The sequence below is a fragment of the Nycticebus coucang genome, chromosome 2 (assembly GCF_027406575.1).
Source record: "Nycticebus coucang isolate mNycCou1 chromosome 2, mNycCou1.pri, whole genome shotgun sequence".
NCBI classification, from domain to species: Eukaryota; Metazoa; Chordata; class Mammalia; order Primates; family Lorisidae; genus Nycticebus; species Nycticebus coucang.
Genome location: NC_069781.1, coordinates 28580243 through 28607365, shown reverse-complemented (window position 1 = coordinate 28607365; position 27123 = coordinate 28580243). Strand labels below are relative to the sequence as shown.

At 46.4% G+C, this 27123-nt stretch overlaps 1 protein-coding gene across 8 annotated transcripts in view; it reads right to left on the bottom strand.

The window, feature by feature from the left end:
* EPB41L4B (erythrocyte membrane protein band 4.1 like 4B) overlaps nucleotides 1-27123 on the bottom strand; it is a 146343-nt gene that overhangs the window by 101078 nt on the left and 18142 nt on the right. For all 8 annotated transcript variants that reach the window (XM_053566270.1, XM_053566250.1, XM_053566241.1 and 5 more), the window contains exon 2: nucleotides 7484-7588. In XM_053566270.1, coding sequence (XP_053422245.1) covers nucleotides 7484-7588 — 105 coding nt within the window. The remainder of the gene's footprint in view (nucleotides 1-7483; nucleotides 7589-27123) is intronic.

The following is a 27123-nucleotide window of genomic DNA, read 5'->3' as shown; positions in this document are numbered from 1 at the left end:
CAACCTTGGACCCTAGGAGGAGGATAGATACAGACTTAATATAATATTTACTTTTCTGCCAGGTATCATGTTCATAGCTATGACTAAGCCTGTTCTCACTTTCAACAGAATTCTCTAGTACCAAGCAAAGAAAGTTCTCCTCACGAGCAATCTTCTAGTCTAACCAGCCCCAGAGTCTCCTGCTTAAAGGAGCTCACCCCACTTCTTTCCTAAGTCTCCTTGCCATTGTTTTATGTAGAGTAAGTTTAAGGCTCTCTTTCCTCTTCACTCTATTGTCAAACTCTGATCTGATCCACGTCCAACTTGTACAGTCTCCTTGGCCATGGTTTTCAACCCTGGCGGTGTATTATAATCACTGAGGGACTTTTAAAAAGTCAATACCCAGGTCCCACCCAAGACTCAGTAAATGGAATCTCAGAGCATGAGGGCTTTATAAATGCTTGTAATGAGCCAATGTTAACTCCTCAACCAGAAAAGTCTGGGCTTGCTAAGCTGAGAAAGAAATCAGAATCGACTCTGTCATTTTAAAAACTCCTTGACCCTTTGGAGTTCAGATCAGATTTTGCTTGCCTGTATTAGAGACGGGAAGAAAGCCAGTCACAATCCTAAAATGAGAGATGACAAAAACCTAGCTTGTATCCAGCCAGTTCAAAATGACCTGACTTTCTTCTTAGCTGCAGGAGCTTCCCAGACTCTGATCACCCGTACTTTATCCTGTAAGACCACCCTGTGACTTGAATACTGGGGTGATGAAAGCCCAACGTGGCATTTAGTAAACTGTATCCTATGCTCGGCTTTGAGGACTGCGTTCAGCAGCAGCGGGACCTATCTCAGATGTTCACCTGTGTCCTGGCTAAATATAGCCGTGCCGCCTGTCCACAAAGGCCAAGGCAAATGGCTCTAGACCTCTTAACAGACCATTAAACTAGTCACTGGAAAGAGACAGGTGCATTTCTGAGTTCAAATGGCAAGGCATTTATCTAAAACACTCCCACAGGTACTAGACAAGTGGTTTCCCATCTGAATTTCTCATCCAAGTCCATCTGCCAAAACCCTTTCCATAAATCAAGATGTCTAAGTGTGTGAGATGATCTTGGCAAAGCCCAACTGTTCTCATAGCACATCAATTCTGGAAATAAGACACGTATAGGCTGGTTGTAGAATTTAATTATCTGCAAACTACACAAAGCATTGGAACCACAATGCCTGAGAGCAGCTCAGGGGTTGAAGAGGCTCTAAAAACTCTTCCTGAACATCCCCTGAGCCCTCACTATTATGTCTGAGGGATGGAACTCATTATGGGATTTCTGCTACCTACAGACTTCCTGGCCTTATCAAGAGTATCCAGTTTGTGTTTAAATTAGAGCTGGAAGGGGTCTGAAGAGACGATTGTATCCAAGAGGAGGAAGGGGACACGCACTTTTGAAGCTCATCTGGTCACATCCACCCTGACTCAGGCTCAGAATGGGTGAGGGTGGCCCTAAGAGGGTGGGGGTGTGTGTGTGTGTGTGGCCCTGACACGAGGCAGAGGCAGAATTCAAATTCAAACTGGATGTCAAACTCTAGACTTGCACTAAAGCGCCTGTCTGCCAATGGGAGAGATCTCTCCTGCCTGTCCGGGATGAAGCCCTATAAACTCTCATTCACACTGGCTACCTGAGACTTCCCAGGAGTCATCTAAATCAACTGCAGAAACCCCTTTCCTCATCAGCCTCCTGTTCAGCATCAGTATGTGCACAAAAGCCGAGAACCGGGGCCCTGCCTCCCAGCGCTCAGAGACCAGCCCCGCTGGTGTTTCTTTGTGCTGTGGTCCAAGGAGGCCAAAGAGCAGAGCTCAGGTCCCAGCTCTGCCACTCACCTCTCGCCTCACAGGGGGCCTAGATTTCCTGGTAGAGGACTGAACACACTGTATCCCGAGACACTACTTATCTGTTCCCCCCAGCAGAATGCGGTGGGCGGGGCAGTATGCGGCTCCTGGTGCGGCCAGGAGCAGCCAGGCTCCATCCTGAGTCTCAGCTTCAATCCCTAGGAACTGAGCTATCCTCTCAAGCATTGTCTACAGAACCAAGTGAGTGTCTATGGAAACTATCCTGAACCATTCAAACCGACAGAAGGAAGGGGGTTTGTTTGATTTGCTATAATAGCAACACAGAGCTGAGCCCACTTGGCGCTTTCCCACTATCCTACATCCCCCTCCAGGCACATCCCATAGTCAACCACATCTGAGATGGCAGGAGCGTCCAGCAGTGCCCACACAAGTGGCAAATGTGATGAGGTTCTGAGCAACTCAGAGTCCCTTTAGCAGCCACTGAGCCCTGCCAGCAGCTCTGTTATCTGCATGCTGACCTCACCGGGCAGCCCTGTGCCTCATATTGCCAGATCTATGCTACAAAGGCCAGAGGAAAAACATCTGACGAGTCCTGAGACAAAGGCCACAATCATCCTTTTTTGATTCCCTGCTATAAAATGAAGCATTATAAAAAAGCTCCCTTTTCATGTAGGGAAGGGGCTTGGGAAAGAAACATCTACCCTCCAGGATCCCTGTCCCTGAGAGAGGGAGGGGCTACTGTTATTACCCCTACCCCCAAATCCCTGCCCTTCCTCTGCCTGGCAAACTCCTCCACCCTCTGTGGCCCACATCAATGTTCACCTCTCGCACCTTGTTCATTTTATGGCCAGTACATGAGCAATCCCTCCTCTAGCCTCACAGTGGGGCCTAGATTTCCTGGTAGACAACTCAACACACTGTATCCCAAGACACTACTTATCTGTCGCCCCCAGCAGAACAAGGCAGGCAGGGGCAGTGTGAAGCTCACTTCTGCACCCATAGAACTTGGCATTGAGTAACTTCCAAGTCAGAGATGGCAGCTCCTGCTGCGTATGTGTGCACATGTATGTGTATGTGTGCACGTGTGTACACGTTCATAAATGGAAGGGGGAAAGTGCTGGGCTCTGGAATAAGACCAAGCTCTGAATCCTAGCTCCGTCTCTTACTTTAACCTTTACAAAGTCCCTAATGTCTCTGAGCCTCAGTTTTATCATCCATAAAATGGGTCTGCTTTGTGGCCAAGTTTACACCAAGAGTTATGTAAAGACTGTAGCTCAATGCCTGACTCACAGCAGGAACTCAGTGAAGAGCAGTTATCGCGGCCCAACAGTGAGGATGTGGGAAGGTGTAGGCCTGAGCCCATGGCTCTCAAATGAAAGTTTTGATAAGTAGAACCACACTTCCAGACCTTGCTTTGAGCTGTACCAAAGGGACAGCTGCAGAGTGGGTCCCTGGGTGGCCTTCCTGTTTTGACATGGAAAGGGAAACAGGAGGTCACAGCCCCAACTGCTAAAAATAGGTGATGCCAATAGGCTTTGACAGTTGCTTCGGGGCTGGGCAGGGCACTGTGGAAAGCAGGCCTGGTTCTTTGCCGAGAGCCGGGGATATAAACTGGGTGTGCGGAGAGCTGTGCCAAGTGCCCTGCCGCCGCCAGCCCTCTGATCTGCATGTCGAGGGCTGGGTGGGGAGGTCAGTCCTTAATGGAGGCTCAATCGTGGGGCAAGAAGCCAAAAGCCAAGTGAACCATGCCCTTCTGAGATGCATCTGCTACCCCATTCTCCCCAGAAACATCACATATGACACCCAGTCACCTCCCAGGTCCCCTGAAAATCAATGACCCCAGCATTCGTCTCAGCTGACTCTTCCCAAAAGGCTCTTATTTAAATTTGCCAAAGTTTCTCCCACAGGCAGTGTAGGCCTTGTAGGTTCCACTCACTTCACCTTCTCAGAGTGCTCACCTGGGCACCTGGGTGACTTACAGTGTCCCGTCAGACTGCCCAGCGAGGGAAAGGAGGCCCACACCATGTTACAGATCCCCAAATCCTTTCTCTTCCATTAGCTCATGGAGTTCTTAATCTCCCCAAGGAACACATGTTGTTACTTCCACTTTACAGTTAGGGAAACTGAAACTCAAAAAGTACAGTGTACCTGAAATTGCAAAATCTGGGTTTGCGTCCAGGCCATGCTAGTCACTAAGTGAACTGACAAAATCTAAAGGCTTTGGTTTCACCATCTAAAAAACAGTGAAAGAGAGATCTAGAAAGATTTGACACACGCTCTTCTGAGGTCTATTCTGGAGCTAAGGAGGAAGGCTCTAGGTTGTGGTCTGTGTCTTGGTCCCAAGAGTCACCAAGGTAAGAAGAGTAAGGTCCTTGGGCGGCACCTGTGGCTCAAAGGAGTAGGGTGCTGGCCCCATAAGCCAGAGGTGGCAGGTTCAAATCCAGCCCTGACCAAAAAACTGCAAAAAAAAAAAAAAGAGTAAGTCCTAAGTCTTAGGAACTAGTCTAAAAATTCTATTTGTTGGTTTATACAAACAAATAATGAACTAGAAGCTAAGAGCAAACTGCCACGGAAGGCAAGATAAGATAAGCTCAGAGGTTTACACAGAAGAAAACATTTTGGGATCTCAGGGCATGCTTTATGATGGGAGGTCATTAGGATGATTTTAAAGGGTGGCTGGAAGTTTCTCACACAGGGTGAGAATTGGCATTCCAGGAGGAGGAACAGCACAAGCAGGGCACTGAGACAAGCCCAGGCACCATCAGACCAAGCCTGTCACAGGCGCAGCTCAGAAATCAAAGCGTAGGATGACAAGAAGGTCCTGGCAGATGCTGCTGCACCTCTCTTGGATTCCCAGAGCCATAGGCAGGTGGGCACCCTGTGCCCGCTTCTGTGGGGCAGAAAAGCCAGTCACATTCATAGAACAGGAGGCTGGAAAGGCTTCAGAACCCGCAGAGTCAGAGCATCTGCAGGCGTCTGGCCTGGGAAGGACGTCTGGAGCCCACTGTGAACAGCCCTCCCACCGCACAGCGACAGGGCACTGGCAGGTGGGGAAGTCTGCCAGCCCTGTCAGCAGAGGTTCACAGCAAAGTCTTTTGTAACACAGTCACATCCTCAGCTTTCTGGGAATCCAACTGGCTAAAGTAGGGTCACCTGGGGATGAGGACAGGCCACCAAGGCAAAAGGCACTTGACTCCCATGGCAGAAATGACAGCCACCTTCCCCTTTCTAACAGGGAAGACATTTGGAGCAGACACAGGTGCCTCCCCTTTAAGACTCAGAATCACGGAACGCTAGAAGGGAGAACGCGTCCAAGAATCTCAAGTTTGTAGAAGAGCAAACTGAGGACAAGGGAGAACAGGTGGCCCCGCTGAAGCCTACTGAGGAGTCGGGGCAGAGCCAGCAAGACACTAACTCCTGCTCTAGGCCCGGGGATATGCTGACGCCAAAAATACCACATGCTTTAGGACACACAGGAAAAGGTAGAATCAAGAAGAGTTCCAGAGAAGAGGAGGGCCACCGAGTGTTAGGTGCTGGGGATGGTGGAGGATGCTGAGGACTGAGGGGAACTCTAGATTCGGGAAGCAGGTGGAAACAGGACTGCCTAAGCAGGTATGCAGAGTACACTCCCTTCTCTGCAGACAAAACAAAAGGACGGACAGAAAGGAACTGCTGAGGCGTAGGGCAAGAAAACTCAAGGAGTTTTTGCTAAATGACCTTGGTCTTCTCAGCAACTGCTGCAACACAGTCTCCGTGGGGACTAGACTACAGGTCTGTGCTCAAATTCAGACACAGAACCATGGGGTGCCCAAGAGTCGCTAGGGACTACCAAGGCACAGAGAGCAGCTCAGGGGTGTGGACTTTGCTGAACCTGCGATTTACCTGGTGCCAGAAGGCACAGCCTGTGGCTCTCTCCAGCAATGTTTGGTAGCCAGGGAGAAGCTGCAGAGGAAACAGATGGACCTGTGTGTCGAGGGGAGACGAGAGGACAGTCATGGGGGCAGGAGAGTCAAAGGCCAACAGAGGACTTGGATAGGCGAGATGGCTGGGCCTTAGGTCAGACTGGGAGGAAGGCTAGGATGGGAAGATGCTGGGAGAGGGGAGAATAAGGTGGGAAGAGAACATTACAGGCTAAGACCAGAGTGAGAGAGACTGTAAAAATGTAATCAGGCAAAGTTATCATGGGATGGGTACCCAAGGGAACTTGTGTAAGGTTACCTCAGCTCAAGTTTAAACAACACGAAACAGTGCCCAGAATATTTGGAAGGGTCAGGCACGTGAATCCTAAGGTCGCCCAGGGGAAGAGAAAAACAGACACCAGAGGCCATGAGGGATGTGAAGGACAGACACGAGGCCCGGGAAGGACAGGGCACTGGGAAGCCCAACTCCAAAGGAAGTGGACAGACAGGGAGGCAAGGCTGGTCTGGGGCCAGGTGGGCCGGAGGGAGCAGCTTCCCGTGAGAGAAGAAAAAGGAACCCAGGCAGCTAAGGAGGCCACGGCTGGGGTGTGAGGGAATCTGCTGTGGGAGGACAGAAAATGCTGAAGGTGCAGAGGAAGTTGCTATGGTGAGGGGGACACATCTCCAGGCCACCTAGGAGGCATGGGAGCTAGGATGCGCCTACGTCCAGATTCCAACCTGGGTCACAGCATCTCACGAACATTCTCCAGCAGACCTAGTTCCCAGGGACCACTTTTGTGCATCTTCACCTTACAACTGTCACGTGTCACCTTGCAACTCCAGATACTATCAGGAGGTATCCGCTAAATATCTTTCAGGTAGAAAGGCTTAACCATTACGAGGAGCCCCAAGCCTCTCGCTCCAACATCTCCTTATGGGGAACCCAGGCTTTAGTACACTGTCTAAAATAGCACCTCCTCTCCCTCCATCTGCCCACCCTTGCTCTGTTTTATTTTCCTTAACTCTTATTACCACCTGGCATATCACATATCTCTGTGCGCTGCTTTCTCCGCAATGCTCAGAACAGGGCCTGAGAGACAACAGGCACTCAATAAATATTTTTAGACTGTTGAATAAATTATCTTTGAAACCCCAAACTAGATTTCGTTGGGAAGGGGGACGATGAAGTCATTCCCAACATACAAAAGAGCGGTTCTGAGATCTGCAGGGTTTACTCATTCTAGCATCTCCACTGAGAAGGGTTCTGTCTCTGGCAAAGCAAGTGCTAGCCTAACACAGCCTCCTAGAGCGGCAGGATGGCTCCTGCGTGATGCCAGGGCCTGCTCTGGCGCCCCTCCCCCACCAGCAGGGCTGGGAGTCAGCTGTGTGCACAGTAGCCACCCTCTACCCAGCCAGACTCCGCTAGATGGTGGCACAGCCTCTTCCGCTAGTTAAAAATAAAAGCAGCACCTTTAAAAGAAATTCCATAATGATATTTCTTCTTCTTTATACCTACTCTAGAAATGCACCCCTAATGCATCCTTAATGCATTTATGTGCATCCTCTCCAGATCACCGCTACACCTCAAGGGTGGGGCCACCTACAGGCATTATGACGCATTTCCTACCATCTCAATGCCCATTACTAGAACACGATCACACTTTCACTGCTTTTCTCTGCTCATTTCTAGCAACTACGGATCTGCAATTAGCATTAAAAGTCAATCTATCCTGAAACGAATGAAACCAATACATACCGCGACCTGGGCAGAGTCGAGGAACTGGAGGCCAAAGTAATCTGTCTCCACGAGGTCCAAGTGGTATACAATCTGATCGAACAAATCTTGGCCTTTGGCATATTTCTGAAAGACAATTGGGCAGATGAAAACTTTGGGTGAGGCAGCTGGATAAGAAACAAAAAGATTTTTTAAAAAGCACTTTTCTCTATAGGCTGTATACAAGTACGTTGTCACTGCACGTAGATGTTTTAAAAATTTAGTTTTAAGTGTAATAAAAACTCATGAGTAAAGAAATTCAAATGCCACGTAATAATATCGAGAATATAGATAACTCTGTTAGGTTGTGTTAGTGTTAATTTACACAAAGAATACTTTCTGGATGGATGTCTACAGGGGATGGTAAGTGTCACCAAAATCAGACTCTCTTGAAGAAAGGTATGACCTGGGTTGTTTCTCAATACAGGCAATCTTCGGAAAGCAAGCTCAACCTCTGGAATTGCCTCTCCCACCCTTCCTACTTCACAGAGCAGGTAACCAAGGCCCACAAAAACCCTAAGGCCTGCTGGAGGCCACGGGCCAAGGAGTCAGGACTCAAACCCAAATTCCTGGTTCATCCCAGCGTTGACTGTATGGCACACATGGGGCAAGAGCACAAGGAAGGAGCCAGGGAGACAAGGGGTAAAGTCCTGCATCTGCCACTTAGCAGCAGGTGTAACCCCAGACGCTCCGCCCCTCCACTCCTCCTCCTGAAATGGGCCTCAGGGTGCCGGCTCACCAAGACCAGAAAAAGACCTCAGATGAGAAACCACTGTAAGAAGACCAAGTCCCTGACCAATGGGAAAGCTAATCTAATCCTTACTCAGGCAGAGGCATAATTCTCAGACTACACTACATCAGTGCCAATGGATCCAAACGTGAGTATGTTTTAATCTAAGCATCACAAGGACCAAGAAAAGAAACAACTGCACAGGATGACTAGGCAATCAGCTCATTATGAAAACTGGTAAATAAAGGGAGAGACTCCAGCACCCATCCTGTCGTGGTGGCACTACAGAACCAAAGAGTAGATGGCAGCATATAAAAATTAACTCAAAATGGATCAGAGACCTAAAGGTAACAGGTAAAACCATACAACTGGACAAAATAAAACACAGCCTCATGATTTTAGATTAGGCAATGGTTTCCTAGACAGGGCACCAAAAGCACAAGCAATCGGAGAAGAAATAAACTGGACATCATCAAAATACAAAATGTTTGTGCTTCAAAGGACATCAAGAAAGTACAGAGTCAATCCAGATGGGAAATTTTTTGCAACTCATATATCTGAGAATGGACTTTTATCTAGAACATATAAAACAACTCAATTATAAAAAGACAAATACCCAATTAAAAAATGGGCAGAGGATATATATAGATATGTCATCTGCAAAGACATACAAATGGTCAAGCACATGAAAAGGAGCTCTACTTAGTTATTAGGGAAATTCAAATACAGTTACCACTTCATCCCCAGGATGGCTACAATAAAAAATAACAAACACTGGAGAAACAGGAACCCTCATAGACTGCTAACAGGGATGTAAAATTGTGCAGCTACTTTGGAAAACAGCCTAGCAGTTCTGCAAATGGTTCAACATAGGGTTACTACATGATCTGGCAAATCTACTCCTAGATTAAGAGGAATGAAAATACAAGTTCATACACAAGCTTGTCCACAAATTGTTCACAGTAATATTATTTACAATATTCAAAAGGTAAAGAAACAGCCCAAATATCCATCAATGGATAAACAGGTCAACAACATGCAGTCTACCCATACAATAGATTATTTAGCCATAAAAAGGAATGAAATACTGACAAATGTTTCCACGTGGATGGACCTAGAAAACATTGTACTAAGTGGAAGAAGCCAGTCACAAACAGCCACAATATTACACAATCCAATCATAAAAAATGTCCAAAGTAGGCCAATGTATACAAACAGAAATTAGATTAGTGGTTGGTTTGGGCTAGGAGGTTTGGGGATGACAGCTGAGGGGAGCAGGATTACTTTGGTGAGGTAATGAAATGATCTAAAATTGATTGTTGTAGAGGATGCCAAGAGCCAGCTGACCTCTGAGCAAGATGATCTGTGGCTTGGGGGCGGACCCTGGGGCAATTCGTCTGCAGGTGTTCATTGTGGAGAAAGAGCCCAGCCTATGGCGATCCTTAGGCTCGTAGTCATTGTGTAATACTCCCCTCACCTGTCTCGTACTGTCTCAGTAAAAGGCTACTGCGGAGGTTGCTCAGGGCTACCCTGCAATCAAGGTTAGCCGCCTCCTGCAAGCTTATACTTCTAATCTGCGTCACACATGGTTCCTTTCTGCTGCGATGGAGACCAGGGCCAGAGAGGCTGGTAAACTGGGCTCCGTGGCTCATGCCTGTAATCTTAGCACTTTGAGGGGCTGAGGAGGCGGGGGGAGGATTGCTTGAGATCATAAGTTGGAGACTAACCTGAGCAAAGGCAAAAAATAGAGAAAATAAGCCAGGCATATTGGTGCGGGGCTTTAGTCCCAGCTACTTGGGAGGCTAAGGAAGGAGGAACACTGGAGCCCAGAAATGTGAGATTGCTGCGAGCTACAATTACTCCAAGACAGTCTCCCCACAAAAGGCAGCATATATAAAAATTAATAAAGGGCAACAAAATGAGACTCCGTCTCATAAAAAAAAGAAAAAGAAAAAGAAAAAAATTGATTGTGGTAATAATAGATGCGCAACTCTTTGACTATACCTAAAGCCTCTGAATTGTACACTTAGATGGATGAATTGTACGACATATGAATCTCAGAAAGCTATTAAAAATAGTAGATGGGTGGCATTTTTATTTATTTAAATATTCCAAAAAATAAATGAAGGAATAACAGAAGTACAATATTATCATTTTGCAAACTCTTAAGAGTGGCAGGCTCACAACAGGAGGCAACCAGCCGTTAGGCACCTGCTGGTGTGTCTCCTGGTGTGTACCCTTCACCTAAGATACGCCTTGCTCCTCGGTCTCTCTCTGGGAGATCCAGCCTGTGAGACAGTCTAGAAACGCCTCAGGACAAATGATCCAGTTTTTTTCTTCAACAGAATACATGGAAGAGAAGGGCAAGAGGAAACACTGATGAAAAGAGATTTAAAAGACATTTTTTAAAAGACAAAACTAAACAGCAATATCCAGAAATGCTCACTTGGGGGACAAAGCTAGAAAAGAGTAAGGAATAAAGTCAGGAGAGTGGCTGCTGCCCAGGTATGCACCCCCTCAGCTGGTAGACACGGTTCTCTCCCGACTGGGTCACGGTACGAGGGAGTCTGTCTTCTAGTAACCCATTCAACTGTCCCTTCGTTTTCTTTGGGCATTTCTCTTTGCATGAACACACCAGTGATAACAAAGTAAAAACAAAAATCCAAAGGACTTCACTGGATTACAGCCTCCAGACTTTGCTTCCTGAAGTACTCCTTGGAAGGCAACAATTCAACAGAAGCAGTTGGTTGGATGTGCAATGAAATTCTCCACACCGCGGCCTACTGGAGAAAGGGGCAGTGGGTGAACTGCTCTCATCTCCCAACCGCAGGGACACAGAACCTCAGCACAGCTACACTCCGGAATACTGTCCAGCCATTATAAAAGATAATTATGAAGATGAGAAAGAAAGAAGGAAAAATTTTATAACAATGTTGGATAAACAGACTATTAAAAAAAATAAGCTATGATTCCAACTATATAAAAATACATATGCATTATGTACGCAGTGCTTGATTAAAAACAGGAAATTTACCAACACAAAAATAGGTGTAGAAAGGCTCTTCAACTTAGAATGAAGTTCCATCCCAATAAACCCACTGTAAGTTGAAGTGCATTTAATACACCTAGCCTACCTTACACATGCTCAGAACATTTCCATTAGTCTACAGTTGGGCAAAATCATCTAACACAAAGCCTATTTACAACAACGTGATGTCTACCTTATGTAATTTACTAAACATTGTACTGCAAATGAAATACAGAATGGTTGCATAGCTGCTGTTTCTACGTGCACCATTGTAAAATAAAAAAATCTTAAATCCAACCATCCTAAATCAGGGACCATCTGTACTAGGATGGAGAAACTGGTAGATGGTTTCTTTCCCAAGTTTTAACAGAGATCTCGTAGCAGTTGTCAGACAGCAAATAACAAAGTTTTATAAAAATCACCATCCTAGGACTCTGCTTGTCCTGAACAACCCATCCTCTGGATATATTTTTTCCCTATTATTATCAAGGCCTATGCAATACCTGTGAGCATGGCTCTAATATTTCATTATCGGGTTTCCTAGTGGGAAAGAACTAGTTAAGTAATGCTTTAGCAGCAGGACGTGGCAGAAAAATTGGGCCAAGAAGAAGCAAGAGGCCTGTGCTTTATTCCCAGATGGACCACTGACTGTGACCTCGAGCAGTTCATAATTTCCCCAAATCCTTACCACCATCCCAGACTTGTCCTGCAGCTGTTAATGTGCCATGATGCCCTGAATATACAGGGCTACAAAATTCAAATGCCTTCAAATCCAACCTGCTCCCATCTCAGTCTCTCTGTTCCAGTTCAGGGCTTACCATCCAGGTATGCGATTTCACCAATCATACGACAGTAACTGAAAAATCACGGTTCTGCTTGTGTGAAATGAGCATTAGCCCAAGCTCCTGTCCAGAGCATTCCAAATCTAACTTCTCTGCTGTGTTTCTAAAAAGGCTCTTAATGTGGACGGATCTAAGAGCAGAAGCTGGGGAAAGGACTTTTCCAGGGGCAGCCGGTCTCCTCTGCCACGCCAGATCCTCCCTCAGCTGCACTTGGGAGTGGCAGGCAGTAGGGTCTGGGGGTAGGAAATACCATCTTCACTCAACTCTGGTGCTTTTTTACACATCTATAAATACCTCCTCCTCTGTCCCCCCACCCTCACCCCACCAAGTACAGTCTTTATTTGGTATCTTCTGTTGGAAGAGAGAATTCCCAATGGCCCTGTCCAGCTCCAAAAAGAATCTAGTAAAATTATGAGGGCTAGAATGGGGAGGAGTGCTCAGAGCAGAAGTCCCAGTGGGTTAGTGGGTAGAATGCAGACAGGAAGACGAATCCCAGTGCACTTGAACCCACTACCTCCCACTGCTCCCAGCCTGCAAAATGTCCACTCTCAAAACTAAGGAGCCTTCACCTGCAACAGCAGCCTGGATACCCTAACCAGCCCACAAACTGTCATCCAGGCTTAGCCCAGACATTCCTTCTTTCAGGGACCTTCCCAACTCCACTCCCGCCCCAGAGAAGTAAATGTTTTCTCCTTGGCATTCCTACAAGCAGGCACATACCTTAACTGTATACAGATTTATCACATGTACTCACTCCCCAGGGGCAGGGACTAGCTGTGTTCATCATCTGAGTACCCACTGCCATGTCCCTCCATGCCCAAGACACAGTGCCTGGCTAGCACACTACAGGTGCTCCATAAATGACTGTTTCATTTAGGGATGGAAGGATAGCTGGATGGATAACAGGGGACGTGGGGGTGGGGCCAAGAAAGAGATGTTCTGGATGGGCCACGCTACAGCACGTACAACAGACTGGTGATGTTTCTCAAGTGGCTGGCCTAAAAATGAGAGCACACTCATTAAAATCTTTTCCAATTAAGTATTCCCTGAACAAGTGCCTGGGGAGTGGTGCTGCACTTCCAAGACTGTTTACCTAAGCACAATTTTGTTGCTATTATGTGAAACACTGTCTAGTGGTTATAACAGGAGATGAGTTAATGTCACCAGACCGGAAAGCCATTCCTTGCTGTCTTATTGAGAGGCAGGTCTCCTCATCTGTGATGTATGCATTCATCCATTCACTCATTCATGCGACAAATACCTGCCAAATGCTTACCAAGTGCCCAACTGCCCTTCTAAGAGCTAAGGACACAGCTGGGGCTATTCCGTTCACTATAGGAAGCCCTACAGAAACACAGGAAGTTCTCACTGGACAAGTACTTCTTAACAGAGCCAAGTCATCCAAAACAGCATGAGACTGAAACCCACAGGCGGTAACACCACTTCCACACCTGCCCTCGTAAGCAGTATGTACCGAACGTGAAACCTAAATCAGATCCCTGTTCTGAAATGCAAGGATGGCCCAGCTACTTCCAGACTTGCAGGGTGAGCTGTGTCCAATAGAGCAGGCTCTAGAGAGCTCTACCCTTGAGTTCTTACATCGATGTTTTCAAGTTTTTCTGCCTCACATCTCAACACATCACTTCTCTTTTGTTTGTTCGTTTTTTGAGACAAGAGTCTCACTTTGTTGCCCTCGCCCTCTGTAGAGTGCCATGGTGTCACAGCTCACAGCAACCTCAAACTCTTGGGCTCAAGCGATTCTCTTGCCTCCTCCTCTGAAGTAGCTGGGACTACAAGCACCCACCACAATGCCTGACTATTTTTAAAGACAAGGTCTCACTCTTGCTCAAGCTGGTCTTGAACCTGTGAGCTCAGGCAACCACCCGCCTCGGCCTCCCAGAGTGCTAGGATTACAGGCATGACAGACCATGCCCGGCCAACACACCACTTTTCACAAGGACCAACAACCAGTGGGTTTGAATCAGTGTATCTCTCTGTAGCAGCTCCTTCTGATGACAAGAGCTCAAAATAACCAAGCTCATTAAAATCATGTATAAAATTCGTAGTTGCCAACGAGAGACTGGGGAAGGCAGGCAGGCAGCCAGCAGGGGAAAGCACGGACACTGTGATATCTTTGCTGGCTAGTCTGAGGCCCTTATTTTGCTTACTCACTGATTCCTAGCCATGCTCCTGTGATAAGGGAGACTGCGGGACATATGATGTCTTAACTGCCCCCCAAAATAAATGAAGCATCCTGACCTTCTTAGATAAGATGCTGTTAGCAATGCCTGACTACAACCCAACCCAAGTGCAATACTGATGGGTCAAATCTGGTCCTGCAAGAATAAAGAAGATAGCAGCCAACCCGTGCCAATCTCATTAGTCTCAGCAGTGGAAGATGTCGGCATCCCAAGCAGGCTTGAAAGGAGGAAAGAGGCTGTGAGTGTGTCTGTAGGTGAGTACATTCATCCTCCTTCGAACTAAATGGGCAAAGCACGGCATCTGAGCAGTGAATGCGGTTTCAGAAGCACCTCCCTGTGGGTATGTCCGGCTCGCCTCTGTCCACAGGCCCCAACATCCATCAGGGGGTACGGTTCATGTGTCCCTCTTCAGGAACACCTACCCCTTCCATTTCCATCACGGCTCAGGCCATGTCACCTCAGACCTGGACCACAGCAACAGCCCTCTGAGTGGTCCACTGTTATGGTTTGAATGTTGATGTTCCCCCAAATTCATCCGTATGTTAAGACCCAATATCCACTATGATGGGATTAAGAGGGTAGAGCCTTCAGGAAGTGATTAAGTCATGAGGACTCTGCTCTGACAAATGGGACTAGTACCCCTGTAAAAGAGGTTGGAAGGGAGCCGCCTGGGCCTCCCGCCATCTGGGGACACAGTAACAAGGCACCATCTGTGACACTGAATCCGCGGGTGCCTTGAACTTGGACCTCCCAGGCTCCAGAATTGTAAGAAATAAATTTCTGTTGTTTATAAATTGCCCAGTCTAAAGACTGTTACGGCAGCCCAAATAATCCATAGAGATCAAGTCCTTTCTTTCCAAGTCCTTGCACACTCCTGGTTTAAGCAGATGTCTCAGAATTCCACCTGGGTCATCGGTTGGCTTCCTGGGTAGCAGTTCCCAGAAGGCACCTACCTTGAGACCTAGTTCAGCTATTTCTAAGAAGTGCTAATTTCATGGTTAGTTACCAGCTGTCCTCCCTACCCTTGATAACTTGCCAGTTTTCTGTAAGTCTTGGTGGGAAACCAGCCCTCTATTTCTTTCACACACACATACACCCTCCCCCAAGTGGGCCAGGAGTCTGTGTTCTCTTTGCTGACACTACCAAGTCATCATAAGCAAATAAACTGTTTACTCCAGAACATCATAAACACAAATATCTAAAATTACGAAATGATCCCGACATTTTATCATCAATGAAAAATACCCTGTCAGCCATCAGCAAGATGTGATGACTCAAAACTGGAACATGATAATGCAAAGACTGTGCAGAAGTGTCTACAGTCTGCTGGATTTAAAGCCAGGCTGTTCAGTTTATAAATTCCCCACCTTCCGTTTGAAGAGTAGTTCAATGGTACAAAGGTCCTGTTACCTCCTTTGACAGTGAAGGAGACTAAGCCTCAGAGAAGTTACGGGACCAAGTTCATACTGCTTATCAGTTGAAGAACTAGAATCATGACCCTTCCTTCCTGATTTTTAGGACAGTGCTCTTTCTATCCAACCCCACTAATTCTCTAGCCAGCTCATTTACTTCCCTGGCTTCAAGCACATACAATGTGCCCTGCGACAAGAAATATTTTTTTAAGCCCAATTCAACACATAAATACTGATAACCGACTCCATGCGTGGTCTTGGCTACAGCGAGGATCTAAGACCACACAGTCCAACATAAACACCTCATGGCTGGGAGGCAATTCCCACTTTGTTTGGAGGGCAGGAAAATTGCAGCCGAGTGCAAAGTAGATTATTTGCTCACAAACTAACACAGAAGCCAAGACACTGTAGTGATGGCGGGACATCAACAGTCTGGGCGGCTCCTGGAAATTCAATTCTGGTAAAACAGAGCACATGTTATTAATTTCCTGATGTGCCTGGCTAACAATCTCTTAGAAATCAGAGGAAGCAACAAAAACAACTGCCCTTAATTTTGATCAACAAGGAAGAAAGAATGATCTTAGAAGAAAGTGACTGTCTGTCATTGTGATGTGGGAGTCACTGGAAGGACACATGATCTACTCCACAGACAACCAAGGTCTTCCTTTTACCAGGGGAAAGGGTAACAGTATGCTGCAGGAGGTCCTGGCAGGCAAATACCAGGTTTAACTGTTCCTCCACAGCACCACAGCCACACTGGCTTCCACTAATCGAGGGATCATTTTTTTTTTTTTTTTTTGTGGTTTTTGGCCAGGGCTGGGTTTGAACCCGCCACCTCCGGCATATGGGACCAGCGCCCTACTCCTTGAGCCACAGGCGCTGCCCGAGGGATCATTTTTTAACCCTGAGACTTTGTGTTGCATTATTGATTGACTATTGATCAACCTCTATTCCAGGCCGATAAACTGTCCTTGGGCCAAGCTGTATTTAGATTGCAGCAGGGATTCAAAGCTCATGATCATTTCTTCCTTTAACAGGGCCTTCCTCACAGGGCTGCTGTGGGGACTACATGATCCCACCAGCCACAATCCTATGAACCCTCTTTCACTCAATGAAAAATACCCAATGTCTACCAGTGACCTCAATCCCTATCTACCTACAACTCTGTCCTTACATGCCTAATGTGAGTGATTCAATAATTATTTTAAGAGATGGGTTGTCCACTTATTCCTGAAGATGAAGAATGAAGTTAAGAACAGCTACGGCTACTGAACTCTAGTGGCCCTTGATGTCACCCAATAGTTCAACTATGCTTCCTACTCTCAACGAGGAACAGCAAAACTGCATATCCTGGGCTGGGTGCAGCCATGACACCTATAATCCCAGCTCACTGAGAAGCCAAGGCAGGAGGACTGTGTGAGGCCAGGAATTCAAAACTAGCCTGGGCAACAAAGCAAGACCCCAACTATACCATTAAAAAAAAAAAGAAGAAGAAAAAGAAAAATGGTACATGCTAAATACTCTTCAATTTTTTGGTCATACTACTGTCAGGCACATGTACTATCTCTACCAACAGGGACATTAACAAAATATCAGGCAAACTCCCTAAGACAAAGGTCCACTGGACAAATTCCTCTTAGACTTTGGATTGGGAGACTCCCCGCTGTTTCCTAAATTATTTGGCAAGGTAAGTAGTGTAAGCTGTCACAATGTCTTGCCCAAATGAGTCTATTTAAATCCCAGTGGATGGGAACAGGGGCAGGAGATGGCCTCACTGATCTCCAAGGCAGGTGTCTCCCACCCCAGCAGTTTCCATCTTAAATCTAAAGACAAGCAAGTACAGGGGGACTTAAAAAGTATCTAAGGTGTTAGTTTTAGTGTTATCCTTTTCAACTATAGTGCTTACAAAGATAGCTGCAAATTCTCTGACACGCCTCCTATCAAGGGTGGAGGGGGGATGTCTGTCCTTTTCTCTTAAACCTGGAAGAAAGGGGAAAGGGAGGGGAGGGAGGGGGAAGGAGGGGGATTAATGGGATTACACCTGCGGTGCATCTTACAAGGGTATATGTGAATCCTAGTAAATGTGGAATGTAGAGGTCTTGGCAAAATAACTAAGAAAATGCTACAAAAGCTATGTTAACTAATGTGATGAAAATGTGTCAAACAATCTATGAACCAAGTGTATGGTGCCCCACGATCATACTGATGTACACAGCTATGGTTTAATAAAAATAAATAAATATAAAACAAACAAACAAAAAAAACCTGGAAGAGGCTCAAAACTGCTGCAAACAAATCAACTATGGTATTAATGATGTTTTGTGATTTCCAAGGCAAAGTGACAGCTCTCTTAGGATACTCGCTCTAGTGCAAGAGCCAGCCACCATGTAAAAAGTCCAACTACCCTGAGACTGCCATGCTTAAGAGGCCACAAGTAGATGTTCCAGTCAACTGTCCCTGCCTTCCACCATCCCTGCCAAGGCACCAGAGATGTGAACACAACTGTTTTGGGCCTTCTTCCCCAATCCATCTTCTAACTAAGTATACCTGAATGACATTGGTCGATACCCTGAGCAGCAGAAGACTCTCCCAGCTGAGCCCTGCCAAATTCTTCACCAAGAGAATCTATGAGCTATGATAAATGGTGTTTGTTTTAAGCTGCTAAGCCCTGGGGGAGTTTGTTAAGCAGTAACAGATAACCAGAATGAAATCCTACATATACATAGAATATAGCATATGTGCATGATGTATGTGTGTGTACATAAAAGATTTCATATGTATCGTAATTTTTCATAATTTTAAAAAAGTGTTTCTCAGGAAATCCCCATACTACGATGCTAACTTAGGCATTGCCTGCTTGTAGGCAAAGAAGCAGAATAAACATATGTATTCTTTAGGCCAGGCGCTGGGCTCACACCTGTAATTCTAGCACTCTGAAGAGGCCAGGTCAGGAGGATCACTTGAGCTTAGGAGTTCAAGACCAGCCCGAGCAAGAGCAAGAACCCATCTCTACTAAACATAGAAAAATTAGCCAGGCACTGTGGTGTGCACCTAGACTCCCAACTACCTGGGAGGCTGAAGCAGGAGGACCACTTGAACCCAGGAATTTGAAGTTGCTATGAGCTATACTGATGCCATGATACTCTGGCATAGGCAGCAGAGTTAGACCCTGTCTCAAAAAAGGAGACAAAGAAATGAGAAACTGTTTTCTGAAGGCCATTGATCCTACTTAAAAGAAAATATTAAAGACACTGGACTATCTGAGGCTGCCTTACATTACATTCCCCAGTTCCTTATTAAGAACCCCGTAAGGTCGGGAGGGGACTGCACAGATAAAATGAAACTAAGAAACGCATCTACCAGACACAATGTGTGTTCTGCAGTTGGCTTGTGATTCGAACCAACCAACTACAAAGAGGTGGTTAAGATGACCGTGGAAAATCCATCAAGGACTTGGTATTAGATGACAGTCAAGGATCACTGCTCATTTTGTTGAGTATGATAATGATACTGTGGCTATACATATACAATGACATATCTATTAGACACCTATTAGAGATACCTAGTTTAGTATTAGATAGCTTAAATGATAAATTGAGGGCAGGGCATGGTGGCTCAAGCCTAATCCGAGACACCACATCATTTTACAGAAAGAAACAAAGTATACGCAGCAATGAAAGCCAAATGTTCAGCTCAGAATGCTGAAGCTAACTTTCTACCAAATCTCATTTCATGGAAATGAAGTTTCTATCCTTTAGAAGGACTGATTTTTGACCTTGAACTAAAGTACCATAATCCTTGACCCAGCACAGTAAAAACATCCTGACAGAGAACAGGACACGCTTCTCAGTGGACATCCTTGGTTAGTCACAGAGATCTGAGCTCAGATCAGCACATTCAAGTCCTTCACTTGACGGATGAGAAAGGCAGGTGACGTTACCAGGCAGCCACTGCAAAGCTGGGAACAAAACGCAAGGCTTCTGGCCCTGGAACCACCACGACTTTCCCTCTTAGGACCATCTTGAAACAACTGCATGCCAGATTTTACCTGAACCAGAAAGGAAAAGGCAGGCCTGCCATTTCTGCTACTTAAAAAGTTAAGAACCAAATATGCAACATTGAAACACCAGACATCTCAGTGTTATAAACTCCTGGACCATAAAAAGCGTTTGGTTTGGAGAAACTTTCTTGGCTTTGGCTTTTTTTTTTTCTTCTTTCATGGTGGTAGTGGGGGGAACCTACCACCACAGGAGAAAGGAAAAAGAAAATGAAAGAAATTTGTGCCTGACTAAACAGTAACACGCAATTAAAATGATGGATGTCTCTGTGCCAGAGGTTGAGCCTGAAACAAGCTGCTAGAAGAAGGGCAGCCCTGAAAATAAATTGCCAAATTACTTTTTGCAGCCAGATTGCAGATTCCCCCCACCCCGCCCCCTTGCACAATTCCGAGAGCAAGTAACTCCACATAAATAAATATGCAACAAATTCCCAGGAAATCCAGCCAAGAAACACTAACAGAAGAACTAGCTTAGGGTGGATGACTGCCCCCACCCAACATGCAACTTAAGAATGTGACTACATTTGAACAGCAAGGCACGTCAAGGCCACCTTGCCCATGAGAAGCTTACCTCAACCCCCTAGCCCTATAGTGACTGCTCCCTTTTCATCCCCAGAGCTCTCCACAGCTCTGAAGTCACAGTTTTGAATGTTGTAACAAACCTTGGGAGGCAGGGGCACTGGAAGGCTCATTTTCTGGAGTCAGCGTCGGGGGGTCTGAGTCCTAACTCTGTTACTCAGCTCAGGCTGAGTTTGATGTGCAGGAAATGTCTTACCAGTAAGGATGTTGTAAGGATTACATAAAATGAGATAATAAATTTAACAGGGTTTGGTCTGGGGTTTGCCCACAAGACAGGTCTGGTGAAAAAGGCAGCCTCATTCTAAGTAGCCTGACTGTGTCCACAAGAGGGGTTGGGCTTACAGAGGTTAATGAACAGGGGAGTGGTCGGGGCTGAACCGTGACCAACCCCCAACTCATATGTTGAAGCCCTAACCCCCCAGTAATTCGGAATGTGACAGTGTGTGGAGATGGGGCTTTTAGAGAGGCAACTAAATTAAAATAAGGGTAATCCAATTTGACTAGTGTCTTCACAAAAAGAGGAGATTGGGACAGAGACACAACAGCGTCATGCGTGCAGAGGGGGAAAGACCACACGCAGACAGAGGGAGAAGGGGCCGAGGAGAGGTCACCTACACTCCTTGGAGGCGGCCTTGGAGGAGACCAATCCTGCAAGCACCTGGATCTTGTTCTTCCACAATAAGAAAATAAATTTCTGTCACTCAAGAAGGCTAGTCTGCGGTATTTTGCTACGGCAGCCTAGGAAACCAACAGAGAGACAAACACAGGCCTGGGTGAGGAGCAGGTGTCAGGCAACCACAGCCAGCACAGCCCCAGCTAAGCCCTTCACCTTTCTGAACTTACTTCTTATGTATGAAATGGAGATGACGGTGCAGCGCCCACCAAGCCACGTGAGAAGGAGTTAAATGAGAACATGTGCAGAGGACACCATCTGGCACGGCCACGGGCAGAGCCTGAGCCTATGCCTGGGACCTCGGACTCTTAAGCCCCGGGGCTCCCACCATATTCCTCTAGTGAAAGGGTTCTTTGCCCCTCAGAAGCCCTCAGACACCTCGCATGGTATTCCTGGGACCAAAACTGATGATCAGACCTGTCCCCAATAACCTTCACATTTCCTAGGCCACAGCACAGTCTTGGACCCCAAACCCCTTAGGTCCACCTATGGCTGGTATTCAATGAACCCAGCTAGCAAATTAGCCTGTACTTCAGCAATTCTAGTGACCACACCAACTGTAAGGGTCCAGAATTTTATTTTTTTGGAGACAAGAGTCTCACTTGGTCACCCTTGGTAGAGTGCTGTGGTGTCTCAGCTCACAGCAACCTCAAACTCTTGGGTTCAAGCGATCCTCTTGCCTCAGCCTCCCAAGTAGCTGGGACTACAGATGCCCACCACAAATTTTTTAAAGACAAGGTCTCACTCTGGTTCAGGCTGCTCTCGAACCTGTGCGCTCAAGCAATCCATCCACCTTGGCCTCCCAAGTAGCTGGGACCTCAGGCGTGAGCCACCTCACCCGGCAGGGTGCAGAATTTTAGAGCTAGACTCTGTATGTGTGTATGTGTCAAGATTTTCAAAAAGGTTAATGAGTAGAAAAGCACATAAACATTCCTTTAACCCTATCTATAAAACGATAACTGAGGCACCACCATCCACTCACTGGATTGAGGGGTATACAAATAAAGTTGTCTTTTTATAGGTAGCCTTTGATTTTTCTTTTTTTCTACTGAGTGAGTCAGTAGTCTTAAGAAAAAAGAAAAGTCACTACCTCCTGTAGGAAGAAGGCAGAGAATGACACATTTAGAGGAAAAGAAAGGTAGGAGTGAAGCTTACAGCCTCTCCTCCGGTGTGGATTTGTAAGAATGACATTATTAAGATTACTTCCTCGAGGTGCGTGGTTTGTGGTTAGTGTGAGGTGTTGTGAGAAGAATCTTGACTGTAAGTTCCCCACACAAAAAGTTAGCCTGTCCTTACCCATTCACTAAGGAAAAAAAGTCCCAATCATACATGCATTTTTAAAGCAACAGCTGAATGCCAAGTAGGTATGCACCATTAATTATTACAAAATGTTACTTTAACAAATAGGTATGGGCAGGGTGCGTTGGCTCAAGCCTATAATCCTAGCACTCTGGGAGGCCGAGGGAGGTGGATCCTTTGAGCTAAGGAGTTCAAGACTAGTCTGAGCAAGAGCAAGACCTCATCTCTACTAATTATAGAAAAATCAGCTGGGTGTCGTGGCAGGGGCCTGTAGTCCCAGATACTCTGGAGGCTGAGGCAAGAGGACTGTCTGAGCCCAAGAGTTGGAGGTTGCTGTGAGCTGTGATGCCATGGCACTCTACCCAGGGCAACAGCTTGAGGCTCTATCTCAAAAAAGAAAGAAAGAAAGAAAGAGAGAGAGAGAGAGAAAGAGAGAAAGAAAGAAAGAAAGAAAGAAAAGGAATATACAAAAGTGTGAGTGATTATAAATTGGTTTTATAATAGTACTGAGTACACTGGATACTTTTTCTTCCATTCTTGAGATACTTTACTAAGTAGAATATGTTCTAGCTCCATCCATGATCTATGTGTTTATGACTTAATAAAAAAAAGAGGGAAAAAAAGGAATATACATGCTTACACTCCTAGCACTCTGGGAGGCCAGGCAGGTGGATTGCCTTGAGCTTGGAAGTTCGAGACCAGCCTGAGCAAGAACAAGACCATATTTCTACTAAAAAATAGAAAAAGTAGCCAGGCATAGCAGTGGGCCTCGCTTAGTAGAGTCTGTATCTCAGATCCTAAGAAGGCTGAGGCAAGAAAACTGCTCAAGCCCAAGAGTTGGAGTTTGCTATGAGCTATGACTCCACAGCACGCTACCGAGGACAACAGAGTAAGATTCTGTTAAAAAAAAAAATATATATATATATATAAAAATAAGAAATTATTTATATAAATAAACATCTAGGTGCAAATATTGTAACATCTCGTGATCTTTAACTATTATGTGTTGGTCATAAGGTAACCAGTTCAAGCAGAACTAACTCACCTGGAATGCTGAACACGTGAGCCCCAATTCCCAAGATATCCAAATCCACATCAAAGGTATTCATTCAAGATTGCTACTAAATCAAGACTGCCTCCCAAACCTTTCCCCCCTTTCTAAGTAACCTAGAGAAGAGAAAAAAAAATCCAGGGTTCCACAGCTGCCACCCACTTGCTAAGCACTTTCAGGAACTTCTGTGGGATGATGCAGAGGCAGGGACGTTCCCATGAGCGAAGTGGCCCTCAGGAATGGGCCACAAATACAGAGCTGCTCTATGGAAATTCAGACTGTGCTGCTGGCTCTACCAAATTTTCAAGAAAACCTACAAATTTGCATTTTTTGTGTGAAATGGGAAGATTTTTAAAAAACCTTGCAGAGCCATCTAATCTTTTTGTTTTAATGAAGGCGTCACATACCTAGACAGAAATGCAGGGGTCACAGGTTGTATAACTCAAGGAATTACCACAAGTAAACATACCTGGCAACCACCACCCAGGTCAAAAAGCAGAACACATACCCAGCATCATCCCTGCCCTCCCTGGAAGCCCCTGGGAGCCTCCTTCCCAATCTCTACCCTCTCTTTCCCTCCCACAGCGGTGCAGATCCATTCCGCCTGTTTTGAAGTTCATGTAAATGGAACCACAAAGCTTGTATCTTTTACAGCTGTGTGGGAACAGGGTCCTCCCTCTTGGATTCACGGCAGAGTTTGCATCTACAAACAAAGGCACACAGATGGAACTTCACAACCCTACAAGGAAGGGCAATGACACTGATTTACCCACAGTAGACAAAGATAAGAACAGACTAGGTGGAGTAGGGCAAAGTCAAGAAAGGAAAGAGAGGGTCTATTCCCGGATTAAGATCAAAAGACAGCGAAAGGACTGGGTGGTGGCAAGTGCCAGTGGGAAGAGGCCAAAGTTCAAAGTCACCAAGAGGGCAGAGAGCAAGTCAACCCAGAGACACGATAGCCAGGGTGGCTGGGAACATCTCACTGCCCTGAGATGCTGCATTCACCACAGGAGACACCAGGAAGGCTCCCAGGGCTGAGGAACCAACAAAGATTATAATTTCAAATAAGTACAAAGTCAACACAATAGTAAGCACCTGTCACTCAGCTTTGACAGTGACAAACATTCTGTACCATCCTTTCCTCTCGTCATTCCTTCCCCGGCCCTCTATGAATCTTTTCCACTTCTTTGCAGGGATGGTAGTAAATTGCACTCACACTAAAATGCAGAAATCTAAGCTGATCCACTTTGACAAACGACAAACATCTGTGTACTCATGCCCCTTGCCTGTCAGGCTCATTTCTACCCCCCAGAAAGTTTTGGGGTGCTCCTTCCTAGTCAATCCCTGGCCTTCTCTGTACCCGAGGCAAAGCGCTATTCTAATTTGTTTTCTACGCAGACTAGTTCTGCCAGTGTGGGAACTGCCCATAAATGGAATAAAGTTAATTTCACTCAGTATAATGTGTCTGAATACAAAAAAATGAGCTTTCCAAGTTCAGTTTTAGTTCACATTGTATAGACCCATCTACATCCTTCCTGTACCACCTTCTGTGGATAAGCTATCAAGCGCTGAGATAAACAGTGGGATTCAGAGCCATGATTTTGGAGGACTTTCTCGAATCCTGCTTTCTTCCCTTGTTCTGTTACAGATACGTTTCTGCACCTACATGCTGCAGCACAACCACCCTAGAGCTCTGATCAACAGAGCAGATTTTCAGCATCTGCAGAGATGACCGACCACTCATTTTTTTTTTTGGGGGGGGGTCTCCATCCTGGCTCTTCTCCCTTAAACACAAAGCTGGGTGAAAGCATATAAAAACCGTGGAGTGCTCTGCAAATGCAAGGATATCCTCTCACTCACCCAGCAGGTACCTAGGGAAAGAGCTGTACCTCTTAGTGTTGTCTCTCCCTGGTGCCTGCGTTGGTTCTGTGTACACAGTAGGCACTCAATAAATGCCTGTCCTTTTATCATTCCCTCCCTCTTGGAAATGTCAACTCCTCACAGGTTTGAGGCTACAGAGTGGAGTGGCCAGGAATCCCGGCTGCCTTCCTTTTCCCACCTGGACCAGCTGGTGGCACAACACCAGCACCTGGGCTCAGGGTCTCTGCAAGGTGAGAACCCACAAAAAGCTCTTCTGTGCCTGAGTCGCTGGCCACTCAGACTGGCCTCATCTAAGAAACAACTAGGTCCGGCTGGGCATTGGCTCACACCTGCAATGCCAGGACTCTGGGAGGCTGAGGCAGGTGGACTGCCTGAGCTCAGGAGTTCAAGACCAGCCTGAGCAAGAGCAAGGCCATCGCTACTAAAAATAGAAAAAAACAAAAAACAAAACACAACCAGCTGGGCATTGTGGTGGGCATCTGAAGTCCCAGCTACTTGGGAGGCTGAGACAAAAGGATCTCTTGAGTCCAAGAGTTTGAGGTTGCTGTGAGCTATGATGCTATGCACACTACCCAGGGCAACTGACACCCTGTCTCAAAAAAACGAAACAAAAAAACACAACCAGGTCACACAACATTCCACTGCTCAAAGGCACTCCACGGTCTCAGCCTTCCTTCCCATCTTCCCTGCCTCTGCATCCCGCAAGCCCCACTGCTTCCCAGACGTGCCCGCCAGTTTTCATCGCAGTCAAAATCCCCCTCTACTTCCCAAAACCCCCCCACATGGCTTACTTTGGCAGGCTGTTGGCACCCAAATCACTCTGCATGGCATGCCCTTATCTGGGAAGCTTAATAAGGGACAAAGAGCTTGAAAGAATCAAAAGAACAAATAAGGTTTTCCAGGTCTTTATTTATTCCAGGTCACTGTATTTATTTGCTAGGCTTAATATTACAAAATATCCCGGCTAGGTGGCCTAAACAACAGCAACAAATTTTCTCACTATTCTGGAGGCTGGAAGTCAAGGATCAAGGTGCGGGCAGGCCTGGTTCTTTCCGAGGCTCTCTCCTTGGCCTGTGGATGGCCGTCCCCCCTTCATCTCCCCAGGGCCTTCCCTCTGTACCTGTGTCCTTCTTACAAGGACACCGGTCATACTGAATCAGGGCTCACCTCGATGACCCCGTTTTAACTGAATTTTGCCTTTAAAGACCCTGTCCCCAAATACAGTCACATGCTGAGGTACTGGGGGTGAAGATTCAACATATGAGTTTGGGGAAGAAGTGAGAGGAGCAAGATTCCACTAGTAACTACTTCAGGCAAGCAGGAGTGACAGTACCTGGTCTTTGTGTGTTCCCAGATGGCAGGATTATCACAAGGTCTGGGAACACACAAAGCGCCAATGTTCTCAGCAGGACCTTAGAACCTGCTGGCGAATCTCAGCCCTATTATGAGCCATAAATGCCCTGTAATGAGCCTTTTTGCACCACAGCCGTCTGGATCTTTCTGTAACAGGGCACAGCTGCCTCCCTGGCTGCAAAGGTAAGAATTCTCCTTCCCATGCTAAGGACCAGAGAGATCTCCCTAAGCTTTTCTTCCACTATAAGAGACAATACAGGGGCAGCGCCTGTGGCTCAGCAGGTAGGGTGCCGGCCCCATATGCCGAGGGTGGCGGGTTCAAACCCAGCCCCGGCCAAACTGCAACAACAACAACAAAAAAATAGCTGGGCGTTGTGGTGGGCGCCTGTAGTCCCAGCTACTCGGGAGGCTGAGGCAAGAGAATCGGCTAAGCCCAGGAGTTGGAGGTTGCTGTGAGCTGTGTGACGCCACGGCACCCTACCGAAGGTGATAAGGTGAGACTCTGTCTCTACAAAA